Source organism: Trichosurus vulpecula, chromosome 6, assembly GCF_011100635.1.
Source record: "Trichosurus vulpecula isolate mTriVul1 chromosome 6, mTriVul1.pri, whole genome shotgun sequence".
Taxonomy (NCBI): domain Eukaryota; kingdom Metazoa; phylum Chordata; class Mammalia; order Diprotodontia; family Phalangeridae; genus Trichosurus; species Trichosurus vulpecula.
Genome location: NC_050578.1, coordinates 138,737,686 through 138,759,651, shown reverse-complemented (window position 1 = coordinate 138,759,651; position 21,966 = coordinate 138,737,686). Strand labels below are relative to the sequence as shown.

The following is a 21,966-nucleotide window of genomic DNA, read 5'->3' as shown; positions in this document are numbered from 1 at the left end:
CTTTCATGAAGGAAAAAAAATAAAGAAAAGATAGGAAAAGAAAAGATTTTTATTCTCCATCTGACCTTAACAACTACTGAAGCTTATATAAGCAGTTAGGTAGTGCAATGGATAGAGCCCTGGGCCTGGAGTCAGGAAGACCTGAGTTCAAATCCAGTCTTAGACACTAGCTGTGTGACCCTGGAATGTCACCTCACCTCTGTTTGCCTGTTTCCTCAACTGTAAAATAGGGATCATAATACCTACCTTCCCAGAGTTGTTGTGAGGATTAAATGAGATTATATCTATAAAGTTTTTTGCAAGCCTTAAAGCTCCACATAAATGTTAGTGGTCATCATCATCATCATCATCATCATCATCATCATCATCATCATTATCATCATCATCCTCACCTGGGATCACATATTTACAGCTAGAAGGGACCTTTACAGGCTGCCAAGTCCAACCCTCTCATTTTACAGATAAGGAAACTGAGTCCAGGGGAAGCAGAGTGGCTTGTGAAGAGTCACACAGCTAGTAAGTTGCTGTTGCTGGATTCAAATTCTTCCTAAGTCCAAGTCCATGGCTCTATCCACTACCCTGTGTTGCCTGCTGAAAGCCTTATCCTCCTGGGCTCAGTTCAGGGGTTCCCTCTTTCATGCACCTCCCCAGGCCCCTCTTCTCTCCTTCAAACTTTCCCTAAGTCCTTTCCTTAAAGTTTGCCCTATCATTCCCTTCTGTATACTGTATCATACCATATATTTTCTATATCTATCTTATTTTCCAGGAGACATAAAATTCTAAGACAAATGCCATATTTGGGTCATCTTTGCATCCCCTGAGTGGCTTAATAAATCTTTGCTTACTTTCAATGAATTAAACCAGTTGAAAAAGAGCTTAAAATGTTTGGGTTTTCATCAAAAATAGAAATGCCAAGCAACCTAAAAATAGCCCATTCTTTGTAATTTATCTCAATTGCAAAGCAAGATGAAATGAAAGGACAGCCCAGGAATATTCCCCCAGAAGTATGGTTTCCTGGGAGCAGGAAGGGGGCCCAGGTTTTACCAAAAGGAAATGAGGGATCTAGAAAGGATGATTATGGGGAGAGGTCATGTCCATCTGGGAGTGCCATTGACCTATTTGGCCTGAAATACCTACCAATCTTAATAAAACCAGAGGTTTGGATTTTGAAACAGAAGTGAGCTCTCTAGGCCAGTTCCTGATCTCCTTCTGGGCAGTCACCATTTATTACCCTCTTATAGACCTTGCCTATATGATCAGTATAGCCTCCCTAGGCTTGTCAGAGCTTCTTCAATGTGACCAGACTTGGGTATATCCAACCCTAGATGTCTTTGCCAGGTACCCATCTGATCTTGGTGCAGCCATGGCATTCTCTCCTCTCCCAGTCATTCTTCTTCCTTCCTTCCTTCCAAAATGGCTAATGTAGAAATTTGTTTCGCATTACTATACATATCTGTAATAGGTTTTGTTTTTTCTAGCCTTTCCATTGTTTGGGGGAGGGGTGAGAGAGAGAGACAGAGACAAACAGAAACAGACAGACAGACACTCCCTATCAGACATCCTGAATCAACATCACAGGACATTAAAGGAGAAAAGTCAATACCCTGCTACATGGGGCAATCCAGTAGCCAATGGCCAGGAATGGTAGTCCCAAGGCAACGACCAACACCACCAAACACTTGATAGCAATGGCCTGTTCCCGTAATCCCGAGAGGTTCTCGTACCAGATAGTCAAAAGCTGCTGCTGACAGTTGGGATGAGCCACAAACTGCAGAGAAACAGAAGTAAAGACACGTTACGGAGCCAAGGTCAGAGCCAGACACTAAGGGCCCAGAGACCCAATCACTTCTTCAGGACCCCTGGAGGTAGAGCTTCTCATTAGAGTTGCCGTTTCTCTTACATAAACAAATCACCTTCAATACTTCAGGGATCCATAATGCCTTTGGTGTGGGCATGCCCTCTACCACTGCAGATCTGGATCCCTTCTAAGCCTCAGCATACAGCTTTGTGAATGTCTGGCCAAAAGAAAACCATTACCTGGAGGCCAGCCTCACTAGAAATAATGAGGCCCTTGGGACATATTCTGGTTCTTGGCTAGGGGACCCACAGAACAGAATATAGCTGAGCTTATATTAAAAGTCTTTTCTCATTAAAAAATTGGGTACTTTCTTCTTCCCCCAACCCCATATGATGATAAGTAACCAACCACTGATGGAGAACCACTGATGGAGGAAATATAAAACTCTAGCTGTGTTTATGTTTACTGATTTTTTAAAAAGTATTTGCCTTGGGGAAGTGTAACAGCAACCACACTGGATGCAACATCCAGAATGGCTGCTAGTGCAGGTTCTTAGATCTGCTCTACTAAGGAAAGCAACTCAAAAGGGGTCAATGATCTTCTTTAATTACATAGAAAAAATACAAAGAGAAATAAAGACCAACAGATAGGACTCTCCTGCCTGAATCAAAGCTTTACATCCACCACTGAATCGAGAGAGCCTTTACCTCTGAGGAGTCAGAGAGCTCTGAACATACAGCCACTCAGAGCCTCAACCAGGGAATAACAACATCTTTCTCATAAGCAAGCCCCAAAGCAAAAGCTCAACTCTCACAATATATACTCTTTCAGCTAACAGACCCAGAGCCAGAAGGCATCACAACCCGACTCATTGCCTGATTAGCTTATTAACAAAAGCTGTGCAAGTCTTCTTACAAGCAAGCTTCTCTTAATGGGCTCCACATGAGGCCTATTAATGGGTGAGGAAGATCTTACACCTCCCCCCCTCCATTAACATTACAGGAAGTCTTAGGCTTATAGTCACAGACAGAGCTGGAAGAGATGTTAGAGGCCATCTAGTATGACCTCATCTCTTTACAGATGAGGAAGCCGAGGTACAGAGTAAGGCTAAGTGACTTGCCCAAAGTCACACATACAGCCAGAGTCAGAGGCAGAATTTGGACCCAAGGCCACTACTCCAGTGCTCTTTTCACTGAACCACACGTACCCAAGAAGTTCACAATCAGAAATAGATATGGTTTTGTCAACAGAAATAACATTAGAAAAGATGCATCACCATCTGGATTAGAGTCTTTTTCTCCAGAGATGAAGACCATCATGCCTGCCCATCCTGGGCCATTCTTGTCCATGTCCTCCCATAATTTCAACCCAGGGGTGCATCCACTGTGTCAGAGACCTTCCTTACTTTCTCCTAACAGCATGAGGGCCTAGTGGAGCACACTGGCTGTCCATCTCTTCCACCCTCACCATGGGACCAGCTCTTTTCTACCCTGTCACAGTACCTTTCTTGTTTGTCCCTGTTCTTGGAAGTTTCTCATTGGTTCTGTATTGTAGCCTGTTCACACCCATCAAGACATATGTCTGCAAATCATGGGACACAAAATCTCCAAAGAATCAAGACTGTGGGACACACAAAGGGCACTAGAAAGGCAGACTCAGATGAGAGCAGGTCATGGCATCCTATAAAATATCACTTATGCCCAAGAAGTAGCATTCAAAGATGGCACTCAGGAAATACACAGTCATAAAAGGAGAAAGACCAGCCACAGTGTGATAGCTGAGGATTACATAAGAGCTGGATAGCTCTAGGGCTACCCTGCAATCCGTGGCACATTGGATGACCTGGAGGATGGCCTCCAGCCCATTAAGCGTATCTCCCATGAAGGATCTATGGGAAGGCATGGATAAGAACCACACAGGAGGAGGTTTAGATGGACTGAAATGAGCACCAGTGATGGAAGACTCCCTCTGCTGAGATCATCAAACCACTTTTGATGGAAACATATCCAAATGTTGGAGGAAACATACATCACTAGTGATTCTGTCAAAAATTCACATTTTGATAAGGAAAGAGTAACAGAGGTAATGTAGGTAGAATGGCTTCAAATTCAAGCCCCAAATCTGATGCTTATTACCTACATGATCTTAAGCAAGTCATCTACCTTTCAAGCCTCAATTTCCTCACTTGTAAAATTAGGAGTTAGATTAGATAGCTCCAAAGTCCCTTCCAGCTCCAGCTTTCTGGTTCTAGGTTATGTATTACATTGCTTTCATAGCCACTGCCTAATTTCTTTAGGTCAATTCCCTGGATGGAATTAAATTGAGTTAAATGAAGATTTCGCTGAGTATCTGGAGTCTGGCTTATTTTGGTGGCTAATTATATTTATATCATGTAAAGCTTCCATGTTAAAAACAAAACAGGTACCCATTCTCAGATAAATGCACTTCTCAGAATCTTCTTGAGACATTCGGCAACTAAAGTCCTTTACTCCAATAATCTGTACAAGAGTGAACAGCACCCCTGACTTTTAGTAATAATAACTAGCATTTATATAAGCTTAAGAACTGTAAAGCACTCTACAGATAGTCTCTTATTTGAAATTTACAACAATCCTGGGAGGCAAATGTGGTTATTATCCACACTTAACAGTTGAGGGAACTAAGGCAGACAGAGTAAGTGACTAGTTAAGGGTCACACAGGTAAAAAAATGTCTGAGGCACTGGAGAGCTTGAAATGTGATATTCCGTAGGGCAAAGGAGTTAGGATTACAACCAAGAATCACCTACCCAGCGAAACTGAGTATAATCCTTTGCGGGGGGGTGGGGGAATGGACATTCAGTGAGATACAGGAATTTAGTGCACTCTTGAGAAAAGACTGGAGCTAAATAGAAAATTTGATTTTCAAATATAAGACTCAGGAGAAGCATGAAAAAGTAAACAGGAGAGAGAAATCATAAAGGATTTATTAAAGCTAAACTGTTTACATTCTGACATGGAAAAATGATATTTGTAACCTTTCTCATTATTAGGGTAGATAGGAGGAGTATATATAGTATATATATATATATACTATATATATACACTATATATATAGTATATATATATATATATACTATATATATATATAGGAGGAGTATATATAGACAAAGGGCACAGGTGATGATACATAAAAAATAAAATTAAAGGGTGAGAGGAATGTACTGGGAGAAAGAGAAAGGGAGAGGTCAAATGGGGTAAATTATCTCACATAAAAGAGGCAAGAAAAAGCTTCTACAGTAGAGGGGAAGAGGGGGGAGATGAGAGAAGTGAGTGAACCTTACTCTCATCAGAAGTGGCTCAAAGAGAGAATAATATACACACTCAATTGGGTATAGAAATCTATCTTACTCTACAGAAAAGTAGGGAGGAAGGGGATGAGAGAAGGGGGAGAGTGATAGAAGGGAGGGCAGATTGGGCGAGGGGGTAGTCAGAAGCAAAACACTTTTGAGGAAGGACAGGGTGAAAGGAGGGAGAGAATTAGGGATAGGATGGGGGAAATATAGCTAGTCTCTCACAACATGACTATTATGGAAGTGTTTTGCATTACACATGTATAACCCATATCTAATTGCTTGCCTTCTCAATGGGTGGGGGTGGGGGGAAGGAAGGAAAGGAGAGAATTTGGAACTCAAAGTTTTAGAAATGAATGTTAGAATTGCTCTTATATGTAACTGGGGAAAAATAAAATGCTAAACAAAAAGAAACAAAAGAAATTAAAAAAAGAAACATCTGAGGCCAGATTTGAACTCAGCTCCTCCTGACTCCAGGTCCACCACTCCATCCGCTGCACTAGGAAGCTGCCTTTGTCAGAAGACCTGGGCTTTGCTCCTTACTATGTGACCCAGGCAAGCCACTTAATTCTCTGGGTCTCAATTTTCTCCTCTGAAAAATGAGGGCACCATACTTGATCCATAAAATCTCACCCAGCCCTACATCCTATTATTCTATAACTCTGAAAGGAAAAAAATTGGAAATTTTAATAAGGCAGAAGAACTGACTCTAATTTCTTTTTTACAGCACTCTGTCTAAATTTTGCTGAATGCTTTAAGGTTTATAACGAGCTTTACACATCTCATTTGAGTCTTATAACAGCTGTATGAGGTGTATAGTATTGGTCTTATCCCCATTTTTTAGATGAGAAGACTGAGGTTTAGAGAAATTAAATGATTCATCCATGGTTGCACAGCTAGTTAGTGTAAGAGATAGGATTTGACCTAGGGTCATCCTGCTTCCAAGACTTACATTTGGTCTACTCACTATGCCATGCTGTGCCTTGTTGATTGAAGGCTTATAAGTGAGGATCTGGGGGCAGCTAGGTGGCACAATGTGTAGAGCACTGGCCCTGGAGTCAGGAGGACCTGAGCTCAAATCTGGACTCAGACACTTGACACACTTACTAGCTGTGTGACCTTGGGCAAGTCACTTAACCCCAATTGCCCTGCCTTCCCCCCTCCAAAAAAAATAAGTGAGGATCTGGAATGAACACCACTAAAAGAATAACTGTAAACTGGCAATTTCCTCTCCCAGACTGAAGAGACATCAAAGGCACCTCAATGGTCCAGTGGACAGACCTGGAATCAGGGACACCTGAGTTTAAATCCAGCCTCAGCGCAAACCTTTCCTGTGTGACCTTGGGCAAGTCACTTAGCTTGTCTGCCTCAGTTTCCTCACATGTAAAATGAGGATAAAAATAGTACCTACCTCCCAGGGTTGTTGTGAGGATCAAGTGAGATGATATTTGCAAAATGCTTTACAAACCCTTGCACCATATATATGGTATTTTGAAAAAATCATTATCTAACCCAAGGTTCCATTTTGTAGATGAGCGAAGGATGACCAAGGCTGCAGAGCAGAGGTTCCAGGTCACCTGGACCCAAGTCACCTGGCAGCCTCTTCCTTCTGGCTAGGCTCCAAGGCATCTAGCTATCCTTCATAAGGGCGTTACCCTGGCTCCCTGCCCTGCTGCCAGATGTGCTTCCAAGGGAATGGGACAAGGGCATCTCTGTTTGAACCTCACCCAGTCTCTCTTCTTTCAACATTGCCTACTGTAAGAGGTCAGTGTTGTCTTCAAAGGCTGACTTTAGGTAAGGGAGTTTTCCACTTTTAATCTGAAACAGCAGTAAGTCAGTCGATCAATTAGCATTTATTAAGTGCCTACTGTATGCCAGACACTGTGCTAAGTGCTAGGGATACAAAGGCAAAAAACAGTCCCTGTTCTCTCCAAGAACCCAAAGGCTAATGAGAACATGCCCATATTGATGGGAAGCAGGTCAGAACAGAAAATATTTTAATGGGTTACAGCCATCTATACTTGGTGCCCTTGATTCCTCTCCTCTTAACTTCTTCTGAACTAACTATATGTCTTCTATGTTCACCACTCAATTTAAACCATCCTTTCTGAAGTTACCAATGAACATCTAATGATCTTCCCTTCCCTTCCTTGGTCTTCCCTTCCCTGGTCTTCCCCTCCCTGGCCTTCCATTCCCTTTCCTCCCCTCCTCTTCCCTTTCCTTGCTTCCCTTTCCCTTCTCAATTGGTCTCACTGCCTCAAATCTCTCCCTTCTTCTCAATGCATCCCCTACCCTCACACCAGTGATTTTCCAAAGCTCAGGTATACCATGTCACCCCTTGCTCAATAAACTACAAATGGTCTCTGTTATCACCAGGACCAAAAATAAAGTCTTCTGCTTGGCATATAAAACCCTTTCCAACTGACCTTTGCAGTCCTCTTCTCCACAGTCACTATTTGCCTCCATCCTCTTATGGTCCATTCATCCTCAAATATCTGCTGTCCTTCATGAGCAGTGCTACATTTCCCATGTCTATGACTTAGCACTGATCATTCTCTACGCCCAGAGTACTTCAGCTCTCCATCCCCAATTCTGACACTTGGGAGTTCCTGTTTTCCTTCAACACTCAGCTCGAGCATCATTTCCTGGTCCCAAGAGAATAATCTGTGACTATCTCTTCAGGAATCAGGGAAATTTAGGGAGTAATACTTGAATTGTGAAGTGTGATTCTACAGAGGCATTGAGAAGAGACAGTTAATGGAGAGGTTTGAGTAAAAGAGCATGGGGGAGCGGGAGGGGGAGGGAGGGGAGGGAGGGAGAGATAGAGACAGAGAGAGAGACAGAGAGAGAGGGAGGGAGAGAGAGGAAGAGAGAGAAGTGGGGAGGGAGGGGAGAGACAGAGAGAGAGAGAGAGGGAGGGAGGGAGAGAGAGGGAGGGAGAGAGAGGAAGAGAGAGAAGGGGGAGGGAGGGAGAGATGGGAGAGAGAGAGAGAAAGAGAAGAGGGGAGGGAGGGGGGAGAGAGGGGGAGGGGGAGGGGGGGAGGGAGAGAGAGAGAGAGAGAGAGAGAGATTGAGAGGATGAGGAAAAACCTTTCTTGGGAGTATTGTTTACCTTTAATATGGTGAAAAAATATCATTAAGAAAATGTTATGAGGAATAAAGAAGGATGAAAGAATTTTTCCTGCCTTCACCAAAAAGAGATTCAGTGAGCTACAGTAAACAAAAGATGGAGAGGAATTCTTTCTTTTGAGAACTGTTTCAACTTTTATCTCAGAAAAAGGATGCACAGAATTCTTGTGAAGAGACTTGGGAGGGCTGAATGGTAGGACTGGGTTAGATAAGTGACAAGTCAATGGTTGTCTGATGGCCAAAGATGACTTTGGTTGTGATCTTCCTCTACACATTGCAGTTATCCTTGTGTTAGTATTACTTTTTGTCCTTGTGTTGGTTACCTCGTTAATTAACTGTGTATCAGTTACTTTAATATGTATTTGCCTAAGGGATGAAGCATTTTGAGACATATATATCCATATATATATAGAGAGAGAGAGATGGATGAGTAACTGCTTATAGGAAAAGAAATTTCTCTAGTTTACTAAAGAAATAATGTTTAATTTATTACCTATTAAATAAATGATGTTTAAAAAACTAGGACAGAAAGTGCCAAGCTAGTTGATTAATTAGCAATATCTATAACTTTAGTAACTAATAAGGAAATATTCATTCTACTGATTTTTTATATTTCCAGAGGGATATTTTTGAGTATCCTTGAATTACCCTAGAATTTGAGATCGTGAGAATGAATATTGTAAGGAGTCCAACAGGCTGGAGGGAAATTATATATGCTTCAGTGATCTAAATATAGATATCTATATCTGTCTGTCTCTCTCTTTGCAGGGAGAGAAAGAGAGAGACAGAGACAGAGAGACAAAGAGAGAGATAGTGAGAGACAGAGAGAGACAGAGACAGACAGAGAGAATTCCTGGAGAGCAGGGATTCTTTGACTTCTGTCTCTGCACTCCCAAGCCCAGCACAGTGCTTAACACAGGGGAGGTCTTAATAAAGCTGACTAATTGTCTGAGTTACTTACTCCTACTTATGAAGTTAATACCAAAAGCCAGCTTGTAGATTTAAAAGTCTCAGAAGGAAAATCATTTTATCATCTCCTTTCTCTTTGTTGAATGCTTCTCTAAACAGTTACAAAGCCCTCAGCTCCAGGATGCACCGGATGGAGTCCCTACTTCTTAAACTAATCACTGTGTGTAACAGAGAGAGGCAGCCCAGCAGAAGGGCCCAGGCCCTGGAGACTCTGAATTCAAAGACCTGAGTTCAAGATGCAGCAGCCCTGACACTCAATAGCTGTGTGGCTCAGGCCAACGTGATTCACTTTGTTCAGCCCAAGTTTCCTCGTTTGTAAATTGAGACTTAAACTTTTCTTATCCTTGAGCTCTCAGGCTTGTTGTGGAAATCTGTAAATGTCATAGCATGATATGAGCACACAATCTTAGAAAGAACTCCCAGGTCACGTTCCTTCCTCCCAAACTGTAGGAGGCGTCTTCAATATGTAAGTCATAGCCAGTTCAATAACATAATGACTCAGTTTCATGAATGCCATGGGACATTGGATGAAAAGCTCTCAAAAGTTGCAAAGAGGAAATGCAAGCCTTGGTATGCACCAATTATCACTGAATTAAAAATCCGTCATTGCCTCTGCCCCAAGCTATGATCAGCAGGCTGATGGGGGGAGGGACAATGAAGAAAATGAGGTCAGCACTATTCTAGGGCATGGCATTTAAAAGTGGCACCAGCAGAACTCAAATCATAGTTTGACAAGAGATTTTCCAGAGAAGAAAAACCAGCGCTGGATGGTAAAGCAGGAAAGAGTCTTAGGGATACAAGTCCAACCCCTCTGTCATGTGGAAGGGGAAGCAGAGGACCAGTGAAGGGAAGGGTCAGACTAGGCTTTCCCTTCAACATCTCAGAGGTTAGGGGCACGGTGCCCCTGAGATCTGGAAAACTCATGTAAAATTTTTTGGTCCTCTCTTCATGCTAGAGAAGTCTGAATTATTATAGTATTAAAAGATAAAATATGTTGACATTATACAATACATATATTTTATGCATTACTGAGTTTCTAAACTTCTTTGGTGTCATCTTCTGACCTTCACATGTCATCTGAGGCTTCCACAATACTCCCCCAAAATTCCCATTTAATTTCTTATGCTGACCCATGATATATAGAAGCCGTGATGGGGAAAGTTGCGATGTGGAAGGGATAAGTGTATTCTTTGCACACTGCCAGAGAATGAGTGATGGGAATAGAAAAAGGGATGTGACCAGTGTGATTTCACTGGTACAGTATAGGGAATTCCTAAATGAGCAACTCCCCTCACTGATGCAGGTCAGCCCCTTCTTTGCAACTTACATAGTCTTTTTTTTTAAAAAAAAAACAAACTTGCTATGGTATCATATTAATAAAGCATTTGTTGAATGCTTGGCACATAGTAGGCTCTTAATATATGCTAATCTAAGGGCACCAGCCCGAGGACATCCTTGAATTGTTTCTGATAGAATCTTATTTTTCCTTTGATTTCCTCCCTGATCCCCTGATCCAAGGGAGAGTGTTTTCCCTCTCTTCCATAGCACAGAAAAACATCCAGTTATTTTAGGGATTTTAAGAGTTGAGTTCACAGAATTACAGACTTTTAGACCTGGAAGGGATCCTCAACATTCTTGGAAAGCAGTCTTCCCAAAGGCCTTTAGTAATGGAGACCCCAGTACTTCCCAAGGCACCCCAATCCACTTTGAATAGTTCTGACTCTTAGAAAGCTTGCCTGACCTCAAGTCTAAATTTGCCCTTTTTCAATGTCTATCAAGTGCTCCTATTTTAAGTCTCAGGACCAAACATAGTAAGTTATTCCTCTTCCAAAAAAAAGTCCTTCAAATACTTGAACACAATTATCATGCCTCTCCACCCCCAACATTCAGTCTTCTGTTCTCCAAGGTCACCATCCCCAAATCCTCAGATGGTCTTCTAATGTAATGAAATATCACAATAATTCTTTTTAGCAGATTATACAGTCCCACTAACATCCTCCTCTGGTGCTTATGGACTATTGGTGCCCAACCTGTGGTAGAACATTCTGAGCTCATATTGGTCTAATCAGCCATAGCTGGACACACTGTAACTCGACTCTAACATACTGATGTCCTTTTGGCCCTCTTTGAGAATGAAGGACAACTAACTATGGCGTGGAGGTGACTGAGGTTCTGAATACTATGCCAAGTGAGTAGAAGCTTTGGCATGTTCTACCAAACCAGAAAGGTTTTGAATAAGGATCCAGCAACGGACTGTAGGTGGCTTGTTGTCTCAGGACCAACCACACTCACTAAACTTGGAGGTTCCTTAATAAAAATAGCTAGAATTTACTAATATCATTACTGGGTTGGCTATGGAGTGATGATGATGATGATGATGATGATGATGATGATGATGATGATGGTGTGTGTGTGTGTGTGTGTGTGTGTGTGTGTGTGTGTCTAGGCATCCCTGTAATTTCATCAATATGAAGGAACTTCCAGGATGGCATCCTCCTCTACCAATGCAGATGGACAACTAATCTGTAAGTATTAGCCTTAAGGAATTTCCTGGGACACTGAGAAATTAAATGACCTGCCCATGGTCACACAACCATATGTGTCAAAAGCAGGACTTGAACTCAGGCTTTCTTGACTCCAAGATACTTTCTATTCCTTTAAATAGAATGGAATCTATTCCGTCTTTCATTAATCGCTCCCAATTCTTTTTATTTCATTGTAAGTCCACTGGTACTCACAGCATGAGCACTAGATACTGCTTCAGCATGGTGCTGGCTGAGAAGGGACTCGCTGCCCACTCACCTTTTTTACCTCATACTTGATGGCCAGCTTTACACGACTCAGGGATGCTCTATGGTGCTGCCCCACTGCTGGCTCCACGGAATCCACGTCTCCATTGAGGATGGCCTCTACCTCTTCAGAGTCTCGGCAAAGGTCTAGAACACCCACCACGAAGTCTTTGCATTGCATGGAAAGCTTCCGATAGTCATTCTAAGAGGAAGACATCTGGAGATTAGTATTGAAGCTGGTCTTAGCTTAAAGCTAATGCCCTAGGAACACACTTACAAGCCTGGAGTGAGCAACTACAGGCATCAAATAAAGGAAGAGCCCCTGGATGACACTGGAATCTCAATCTCTCTCTCTGGCTCTATCTTTTGCACCTGTAACTGCAGATCTATTAAGTTCTCCTGTACGAGGCACTGTGCTAAGAACTGGGAATACAAAGAAAGTTGAAAATAGCCCTGCCCTCAAGGAGCTCCCACTCTGATGGGATGTAAATAACATGACATATACAAGATGTATGCGAAGTAGATGGGAGGCTATGTTATCTCAGAGGGGAAGGCACTAACAGGTCGGGGGACCAGACGACACTCTTGAAGAAGGGAGGATTTGAGCAGAGTCTTGAAAGAAGTCAGGGAAGCTAAGACGCTGAGGTGAGAAGGGAGAGCTTGCCAGGCATTGGGGACAGTCAGGGCAAAGGCTCAGAGACAGGAAACAGGTTGGAATGTTTGAGGAATAACAAATAAGGCAGAGTTGCTAGATTATAGAGTTGTATGGAGAAGAATGAATGGTCAGAAGGCTGGATGGGTAGGAAGGGTCCAGTTGTGACGAGATCTGAATGCTAAACAGAGGAGTTTATATCCTATCATGTAGGTGCTCTGGCTACCACAGCATGTGGTCAGGACATAATAATAATGGTGTAAAACACAAACAGGGCACTAGGGGGCACCATAGTGCATAGAGCACCTGGCCTGAAGTCAAGAAGACTCATCTGCCTGAGTTCAAATCCAGACTCAAACATGTACTGCCTGTGTGACTCTGGATAAGTCACTTAACCTTATTTACCTCAGTTTACTCATCTGTAAAATGAGCTGGAGAAGGAAATGGCAAACCATTCCAGTATCTCTGACAAGAAAATCCCAAATGGGGTCACAGTCGGAAATGATTGAACAACCACAAATAAAACACAAAGAGCATCAGTAAAATTTAAAAAAAAAGAAAAGGAAGAGGAGAGGGAGACAAAAAGGGAAGGGAAGAAAAGGAACGAGGAGAAGAAAGGAAAGGAAGTGAATAACTTAAGGTCACACCACCAGCTTATGCCACGAGTGAGAGCAGAACACAATTCCCTGGTTCCAGAATGCCACCTTGTGACTTCTCTTACACTTTTACCTCTAATTCCAGGTCACTGGAAAACATAAAAGGTTTCCCCACGGCACACCTGTGCAGACTCCTCAATTCTGTCTCTACCTTCCTAAAGCCAGTTCCTCTGAGCGCTGAAGGACACATCCGTGCCCGCGGAGCTGGGAGGAGAGAACCAGGCTGCTGACATGTAACTAAATCTTCAAGGGCTGCAGAATATCGATAACTGCGAGAACGTTTTCCAGGACACTGGAACTAACACTTTGCTAAAAATATTCTGGGAATGAATCTTTCATTTCATTTGCATATTTCCGGAGCCCAGAGCATCATGACCGAGTGGGGCTCCCTGCCCTCTGCTCCTTTCCTGACAGATGAAGCCCTCTGAGCTGAGACTCTGGCCTCTTCTAAAGGTGCCCAAGGTCCCTTCTTAGAAAGGAGGCCCCCCGTGAATCCCCAGGACCCTGGCGGTCCGGCTTTTCCAAAATAACAGTAACAGCTAGCATGCATATAGATCACTTTGCAAAGTGCCTTACATACCTTGGATGAATCAATCCTCACAACCACTGTGAGGAAGGCACTAGTATTTCTCCCATTTAATAAATGAGGAAACTGAGGCTGAGTAGCTAATTGATTTGCAAGAGGGAAGGGGTCGCAATGCTAGTAATTTTCTGAGGCAGGATTTGAACTTAGGTCTTCCTGACTCCAGGTCCAACACTCTTCCCACTGCAACAACAACTAGGCAAGTGTGTCTGGAACTTCTATAGTGTTTACCTGTTTAAAAAGCACTTTACAAACATGATTTATTTGAGCTTCACAGTCACTCATTGAAGGAGGTACAACAAGAGCTCTTTGTCTTATTTCTTTCATCTGGATCTATGATTTCATGGGAAGGGGGTAGCGGTGAGAGAGGGGTCTGCTGCTGAGTTGCTGATCTGCATTATTAAAGGGAGTTTTCATATTGGAAGCTCCCCATGCACACTGATGAAGTCACAGGCCTGGATCTCCCTTCCCCTACCAAATAAGTTAATACATACGATCTTTACATCCAAGTATGGCAGGAGATTTGAAAGTTTTCCAAACCCCCACACAATTTACCAGTCCCTCTGGTGCCTAACACAGTGGCATATCTGTCTCAAGTCAGAGTCCTGAAGAAGAGTCATGGAAAACATCAAAGCCTTGGCCACAATGAGTTGTTTGCCTTGAAGCTTTAGAATCAGGGTATGCACCAAATCTGAGAAAGAGAGGGAGCCTAATTTAAAGTCTGCATGGGTAGTGGGAGCTTCAGTCTCAGAGACTGGAAATTCACATCGAGAACAGATGAGTGTTTCCCCCCAAAGCTTCCCCGTGGTACTAGGCCAGGCATAAAACTGGCCAACAGTGCAGTGCAGGCTCAAGTTCCTCACAGGACTCTGAGAAAAGAAAGCTCCCTCTTCATCTGCTCGTCAGAGACTGATCAGAGTACCACGGAAGAGTCTATTTGTCTCCCGAGCCTAGTCGCCTTGCTGGATTTTTAAGCACTTGGAACGTCTTCATGCGCATGCGCATCCTCAGCTCAGGAGGACAGTCATGGAAATATGTGCAGAATAGAAACTGGCCATTTCCTCATTGTCCTGGTAGGAGAAGCACAAGCTGGGCAGTCAGCCTTCGGGTATCCTCTGCCTCAAAGCCAGGGGATCAGCTCCTGACTCTGAATGCTGTAAAAGGAGCTGCTCAGAGTAGATAACTTCTAACATCCCTTCCAGCTCTAGGCAGTCAGTCAATAAGCATTTATTAAGCACCCACTGTGTGCCAGGCACTGTGCTAAGCACTGGAGATACAGAGAGAAGCAAAAGACAGTCCCTGATCTCCAGGTACTCCCAGGCTAATTGGGAGACAATACACAATTAACTCTATATAAACAAGATTAGACAGGAAATAATTAACAGAGGAAAGGCACAAGGATTATGGGAATTGGAAAAGGCTTTAGGAAGTATTTTGTGAACTGCACAAAACTCAGGAAGGATGTGGGCTTTTCTGCATATACACACAACACATTAGCTGAGAAACAAAGGTATGCTACCAGTCAGAAATATTCTAAGCAAAATGTCTTGTTCTCAACATCATGAGAGGGAGCTTAGTGTAGAGGATAGGGGGCTAGCCTTGGAATTCAGGAACAGATAGCTTCAAAACCTGCCTTGGATATGAACATGTATGTATATGTGCACACACCCAAAAGCACATATTTGTATATGGATGTATACGTGTGTATGTGTATTTGTATATATGCTAATGTTAATTTAATATATAGTGTATATGTATATATACTACATACATTAACATTATATATACTATATATACACTAATATTACATATACACAAACATATATGTACTAACATTGTATATAGATATACCAACATATACATACACTAATATTATACATCTACACATATATGCCAGTTATATATATTCTCTCTCTCCCTCTCTCTCTCTCTCTCTCCCCCTCCCTCTCTCTCTCTCCCTCCCTCTCTCTCTTTCTCTCCATCCTAACATTAACTAAAAGTAGGCTTTCTTATTTGCTGGGTAACCTTGAGCAAGCCTACCCATCACATTGCCTGTCAATGTTCATCTGTCTTCCTCGACCTGAGTTCTGATATTGTTACGGTTCTTTTTCTTCCAGGCTGTATTTTACTTGGTTATTTGTCTCCTTTTCATCTTCTTTAGCTCAGCGTCTTTCGCCATACTTCCCTCTCATCATCTAGACCGCATTGTGCAAGGTCAGCTGGCAGCAGTCAGCTGGTGCCCACTTTAGGGGAAGTACAAAACCCAGACCTGCCCATTCCTTGTTTATGTGTCCCATCACTCCTACTTTGGTGAGTAATCAGATTCTAATATTATTGCCCCTTAAGAGGAAAAAGAAGGCTCACCTCTAAACCTCCCAGATTTCACTGGAATTACTAAGTTGCAAGCCAGGGCTGGTGATCAGCATCAAATGCTGTCCTGATTGTTATTATAGTTTGGGGCAGTGAGGTGAGAAGAAAGAGGACTAATATTGGAGCCCAATCCTGGCTTTCTAGCTCTGACTCTGCTACTCCCTACCCTGGTTGGATAGGATACTGAGGCCAGAGCCAAGGTCACACACAAGTTTGTCTTCTCAGAGTAAAACTCCAGTTGCAAATGAGCTCCAAGAAAATGTGGAGTTCTCCCAACAAGGATTAGGGCTCTGGGATTCACCGGAAGTCACCTCCGCACCTTCAAGTGAGAAACAAAACTTTCTTGGGCAAAAATTCCTCCATGAAGGGATCTGTTGTTCACAAATTTGTAACCTTAGCTGTGGCCTCAGTATCCCCATATATAAAATACAGAAGGTAGGCTAGCTTGTCTCTAAGGCCCCTTCTAGCTCTAAAATTATATGATCGTGTGTGTTGAGGCCAGGACCTTAAAGTTACTGCTCTGTGGTAACTATGGTCTTCATTCCTTACCAGGTTCTTTTCTGACCTAGGCCAGTACTGCTGTTCTACATTATAGACAAGAAAAATGAGGTGAAGGAGAATCTAGATCTTGTCTAGGCTTCATCGAGTCACAGAATCTGAGAGCTAGAAGGGACCTCTATGACTATCTAGTGTAACTCACGTCTGAGAAACAATCCCTACTATAATAGACCCTGACAGATGTTCCTCCACAGTCTGACTCAAGGTCTAGGGGGGACCCACTACCTTCCAAGGCCATCTATTCCATCTGTGGACAGCTTAATTGGAAGGAGGTTCCTTCTAACGTGGAGCCTGGATGTGCCTCTTCACAATTTCAACCCAAGCCCTAGTTCAGTCATTTTTTTCAGTCATGTCAAACTCTTCATGACCCCATTTGGGGTTTTCTTGGCAAAGACAGTGGAGTGGTTTGCCATTTCCTTCTCCAGTTTATTTTACAGATGAGGAAACTGAAGCAAACAGGGTTAAGTGACTTGCAAAGGTCACCTAGCTAGTAAGTGTCTGAGGCCAGATTTGAACTCAGAAAATGAGTCTTCCTGACTCCAGACTGGGCACTCCATCCACTGTGGAGCAATCTGGGGGCCATAATACTGCTGTTTAAAAGAACAGTGGCCACTATATGATTGCGTGCTCCTCTAGGTGGACTCAAGTCAAGATCTTAAGACTGTGACTGACTCTTTTGCTTGGTGTTTCTTTTCCTGAGTATAGGTTACCAAACAGTGATCCTGAGATGCACATATCCAGTCTGGGAAGCAACTCTTTGAGGTGGAGAAGTGGAGGGCTCCAAGGTCATCGAGCCATCACTGACTGAACCATGTTCCTTGAAAAGACTGTAATGAAGAGAAGTACCACCATCCTCCAGAAGATGAGCCCAGATTCTGCCTGAATTGCCTTAAGACACAGACTTTGAGGGAGGTTCAGGGCATAGAAAATAGATGATCAAGGTTGCTGTGTTATGTGTTCATTTTGATCAATGAATGCTCATGAGTCTTTTGTGTTTTAAGCTTTTCTTTTCAGTGAAGGGGAAAGAAATCTATCCTATAATTGAGTTACATATTTCATTCAATACCTTTTAAATAATATGATTAGCATTGTTATAGCACTTTAAGGTTTGCAAAGCATTTACAAATATTATCTCATTTTACCCTGTGTCACAACAACCCTGGGAGATAGCTGCTATTATTATCCCCATTTTACAGTTGAGGAAACTAAGGCAGACAGAAATTAAGTGACTTGCCCAGGGTCACACAGCTAGTAAGTATCTGAGGCCAGATGTGAACTCATCTTTAGGTCTCCAGACCCAGCGCTCTATCTATTGTGCCACCCTTTTAGGGAGACTCTAGACATTAGGCAAATGTAATAAGCTAACTTTAAGTGTTTCTCCCAGGAGCTCCAAGGTGTCTACGTGAAGGTCAGCAGATACGAGGGGGAAAAAGAAGCCTTTTTGTGGCCCCTCTTTAGGGGCCACAATTCCCTCAGGGTGGAGCCCAGTCATCATGAACCCAGAGCAGGAGCCAGTAATGAGACCTCTGGACCAAGAGGTTTTGTTTTTGTATACTTAAAGACCTTGCCTGGAATCTGAGGGGTTGTTTCGCAAACAAGTCCAAGTGTTTAACCCACCTCTTTGAGCCCCACATGGGATGTGAAGGTTTGTTTGCTTTCTTTCAAGCTAATTGTTGGATGAGTTCAGACCTCTATTTGGTGTGCTCTCTGTATTGGTGAGATGCCTGGAGAGATTGCGTTGGGGCTTCTATCTGGATAGCTCTCTAATCCATTGTGGGAAATGTATACATTGCCATTTGCACTATGGGACCCACGGAGGAACCCAGTACACTTTGGTTAGGAGGTGACTTCCAGGTGACCCTCAGTCACTAATCCCTGTTGAGAGAGCCTCACTTGTTCTGGGAGTTCATCTGGGCCTAAAGATTCTCTGTAGGAGAAGGAACTAAGTTTTCCTTTTTTTCTTCCAACAGATTGCCCTCTCTGTCATCCCCACTCTTCCTCTGTCTATTAGCTCCTTCCTACTGCCTACAAATATCCCATATCTCCCCCACCCTGAAAAAGCCTTCATGTGACCCTTCCATCCCTAATAATTCTCATTCCTTATCTCTTCTGCCCCTTGTAGCTTAATTCCTCAAAAATGCTGTTTATAAGAGGTGCCTCTGCCTCCTCTCCTCTCCCTCTCTTCTTAATCCTTTACACTCTGGCTTCCAACTTTCAATCCAAACTGCTCTCTCCAAAGTTACTAATGATCTCTTTGGTGCCAAATCCTAAGAATTTTCTCAATCCATTCTCCTTGACTTCTTTTCAGCCTTTGGCACTGCTGGATTACTCTGCTCTCTTCCAGTATACTTTTCTCTCTCTCTCCTGGTTCTCCTCCTCCCTCTCTGACCCATCCTCCTCTGTCTTCTTTGCTGGTTCCTCCTCCAGATCATCTAACCCAATCTAGCTCTGTTCCAGGCTCCCTTCTCTTCTTGCTCTACACTGCTTCATTTGGTGATCTCATCAGCTCCCATGGATTTAATTACCCTCTCTATGCTGATGATTCTCAAATCTAGCTTTCCTGCCTCAATCTCTTTGCTGCTCTCCAATCTCACCTCTCCAACTTCTTTGTAGACATCTCAAACTCACTATGTCCAAAAAGAACTCATTCTCTTTTCCCCTAAATTCTCCCCTCCCCCACTTCCTCTTTTACTGGAGAGGGCAACACTATCCCCAGTCCCCCAGGCTTGCAGTTTAGGAGTCAACACAGATTCTTCACTATCCAGCCCAGTCAATTGACTTTAAAAGGAGAGAGAACTACCCCCACTCTCCCATTCTTCTCTCTGGAATATGAAGTATGGTGCTGCTCTCTCTTTGGGAGTTTTTGTGATGAGAAGGCAGGGATGCCTCCCTCCAGTCTAACCCTCATTATCTAACCATAACTTTATCTCTACCCCCAGCCCCACCCCCATGTTCAAGCTGTTGCCAAGGCCTGTTGCCTTTCCCTTTGGGTCATCTCTAGAATATGCCCCCTTCTTTCCTCGGACACTGCCACCACTATAGTGCAGGCCCTTATCACTTTATGCCTCAGTTACTACAATAGCTGCTGGTGGGTCTGCTATCTCAAGTCTCTCCCTATTCCAGTCCATTCTCCACTCAGTCACTAAAGTACAGATCTGACCATGTCATCTCCCTACTCAATAAATTCCAGTGGCTTCCCACTGTCCAGGATCAAATACAAAAGGCTCTGTTTGGCATTCAAAGCCCTTTATAACCTAGCTCCTACTACCTTTCCAGTCTTCTTACACCTTACTCCCTGTCTCTTATTGTGTGACACCAGACTCCTGACTATTCTATGAACAAGACACTTTATCTCTCAGCCCTGGACATTTTCTCTGGATGTCCCCTTTCCATACATTGCTGTCCCTCCTCCACTCTGAATACTGACCTCCCTGGCTTCCTTAGGTCCCAGCTAAAATCTCACCATCTATAAAAACCCTTTCCTAACCTCTCTTAACTCTAGGGCCATCTCTCTCTTTTTTTTCCTGTAGAAAGTTTAATGCAAAATATTACAAGCTAAAACAAATCAGCATGGAGATTGGACATTTGACAAGAAGCACAGAAGCACAAATAGAGGGTCAACATTTCATTGGTGACTTGGAGATACCAATAACAAGCCTGGATACTGCAGTGAGAGGCACCAGAAAACTTACTTATACACAGATATACTGGGGAAATAGTAAAAACCTAATTGACATATAAGAACTGTAATTTCAAACAGTGAGGAAACAAAAAATATCCCTATCTTTGCTTACGATTGGAAGCAGTTAGTTGTACCATGTGTATATGTGGACTTCTCCATTAGTGATCCTCAGTTCCATTTCAAAGGCTTAGTATATAATGGATTGGTTGTAGTCTTTGTCATGCAGTCAAAAGTAAGCCACTAACTGAGAAAGGCTGCCTGGAGAAAATAACTGTAGTTTTCCTAACATAGGCTAAAGTTATGGTCAAGTAATTGCAAACAGTTATGCTTTCATTAGAGTACTGAATTCAGCTGAGAAGTTTTAAGGGAAAGGATGATTATGTAAACATTCACACCCACACAAGGATCAATGTTATGGAAATACCCCCCCAGGAGACTTAAAAAGGTTTTGACTAACTTCAACGAAAAATCAGAAACTAACGCCTGATGGATGACATCTTCAGACATAGTGTTAAATCATCATTTAGTCTGTTTTAATGGGAATAGTATATACCTGGTCAGCTAAGGATGTCACCAAAAAATAGGGTATTGATTTTAACTTTCCCTCTCTTAATTATAGCTTGCTTTGTGTTTATTTTTTGTTGTCTCCGCCTTTAGATTGTAAGTTTCTTGAAGGCAGAGGCTGTCTTCTGGTTTGTTTTTTTTTTTTGTATCTCCAGTGTTTAGCCAAATGCCTGGCACATAGTAGGTGCTTAATAAATGTTTGTTGAATTAAATTTCCATTTTGTTAGTTGTCGATTTCTACTAATTATTTTTTCTAGGTGACTGGATTGGGACACGGAGTAAATACACGATAAACTTCACAAAATGTCCTTTGTTGACTTTGCATAACTTAGTATTTGGGAGAAATGGTAATCTCTAGACTCATCAGCCTTTGGTAGATCCAGACCCTCCACAAAGACTGTTAATTTGGGGAATACTTAAGAACTGGGTAGAATAATCTGCCCTAATCCATTAAAACTGTCACATGCACTTTGTTGAAGGTCTTTAGTGCGAGCCACCGGGAAGACTCTAAAAGATAATGCTTGAGCCTTCCCAGGTCACCAAAGACTTTCTGGGATTGAGGATATGGGAAAATGAGCTAAATGCATCCCAACCGATTTGCTGAGGACTGCAAATATTTAATTGGGGAGAGTATGATGAGGATAAACCAGTGAGACCCCTGATCTGCAGGTCTCTGGGTCACTAGGTCATTTGTGCTATAGGTCATCCATGAAGGACTTGGAAATTTGGGATGTTGATACAATTCTTTGGTTCCATGGCAGCCTCAGGGATTGGATGATGCTTCCAAAGAGGACTGGCCACTGAACCAGGGAGAGCCACCCACTTAATAAACTTTAAAGGAAGCTACAGCCTCAGCTTAAAGGCATAATGGAGAAGTGGATAAAGC

General features: G+C 42.8%; 1 protein-coding gene across 1 annotated transcript in view; it reads right to left on the bottom strand.

Moving 5' to 3' along the window:
* TRPC3 (transient receptor potential cation channel subfamily C member 3) overlaps positions 1–21,966 on the bottom strand; it is an 87,785-nt gene that overhangs the window by 44,363 nt on the left and 21,456 nt on the right. The window contains exons 3-4 of the mRNA XM_036763997.1: positions 12,029–12,217; positions 1,604–1,768 (exon numbers count right to left, since the gene is read on the bottom strand). Of these exons, the coding sequence (XP_036619892.1) occupies positions 1,604–1,768; positions 12,029–12,217 (354 nt within the window). The remainder of the gene's footprint in view (positions 1–1,603; positions 1,769–12,028; positions 12,218–21,966) is intronic.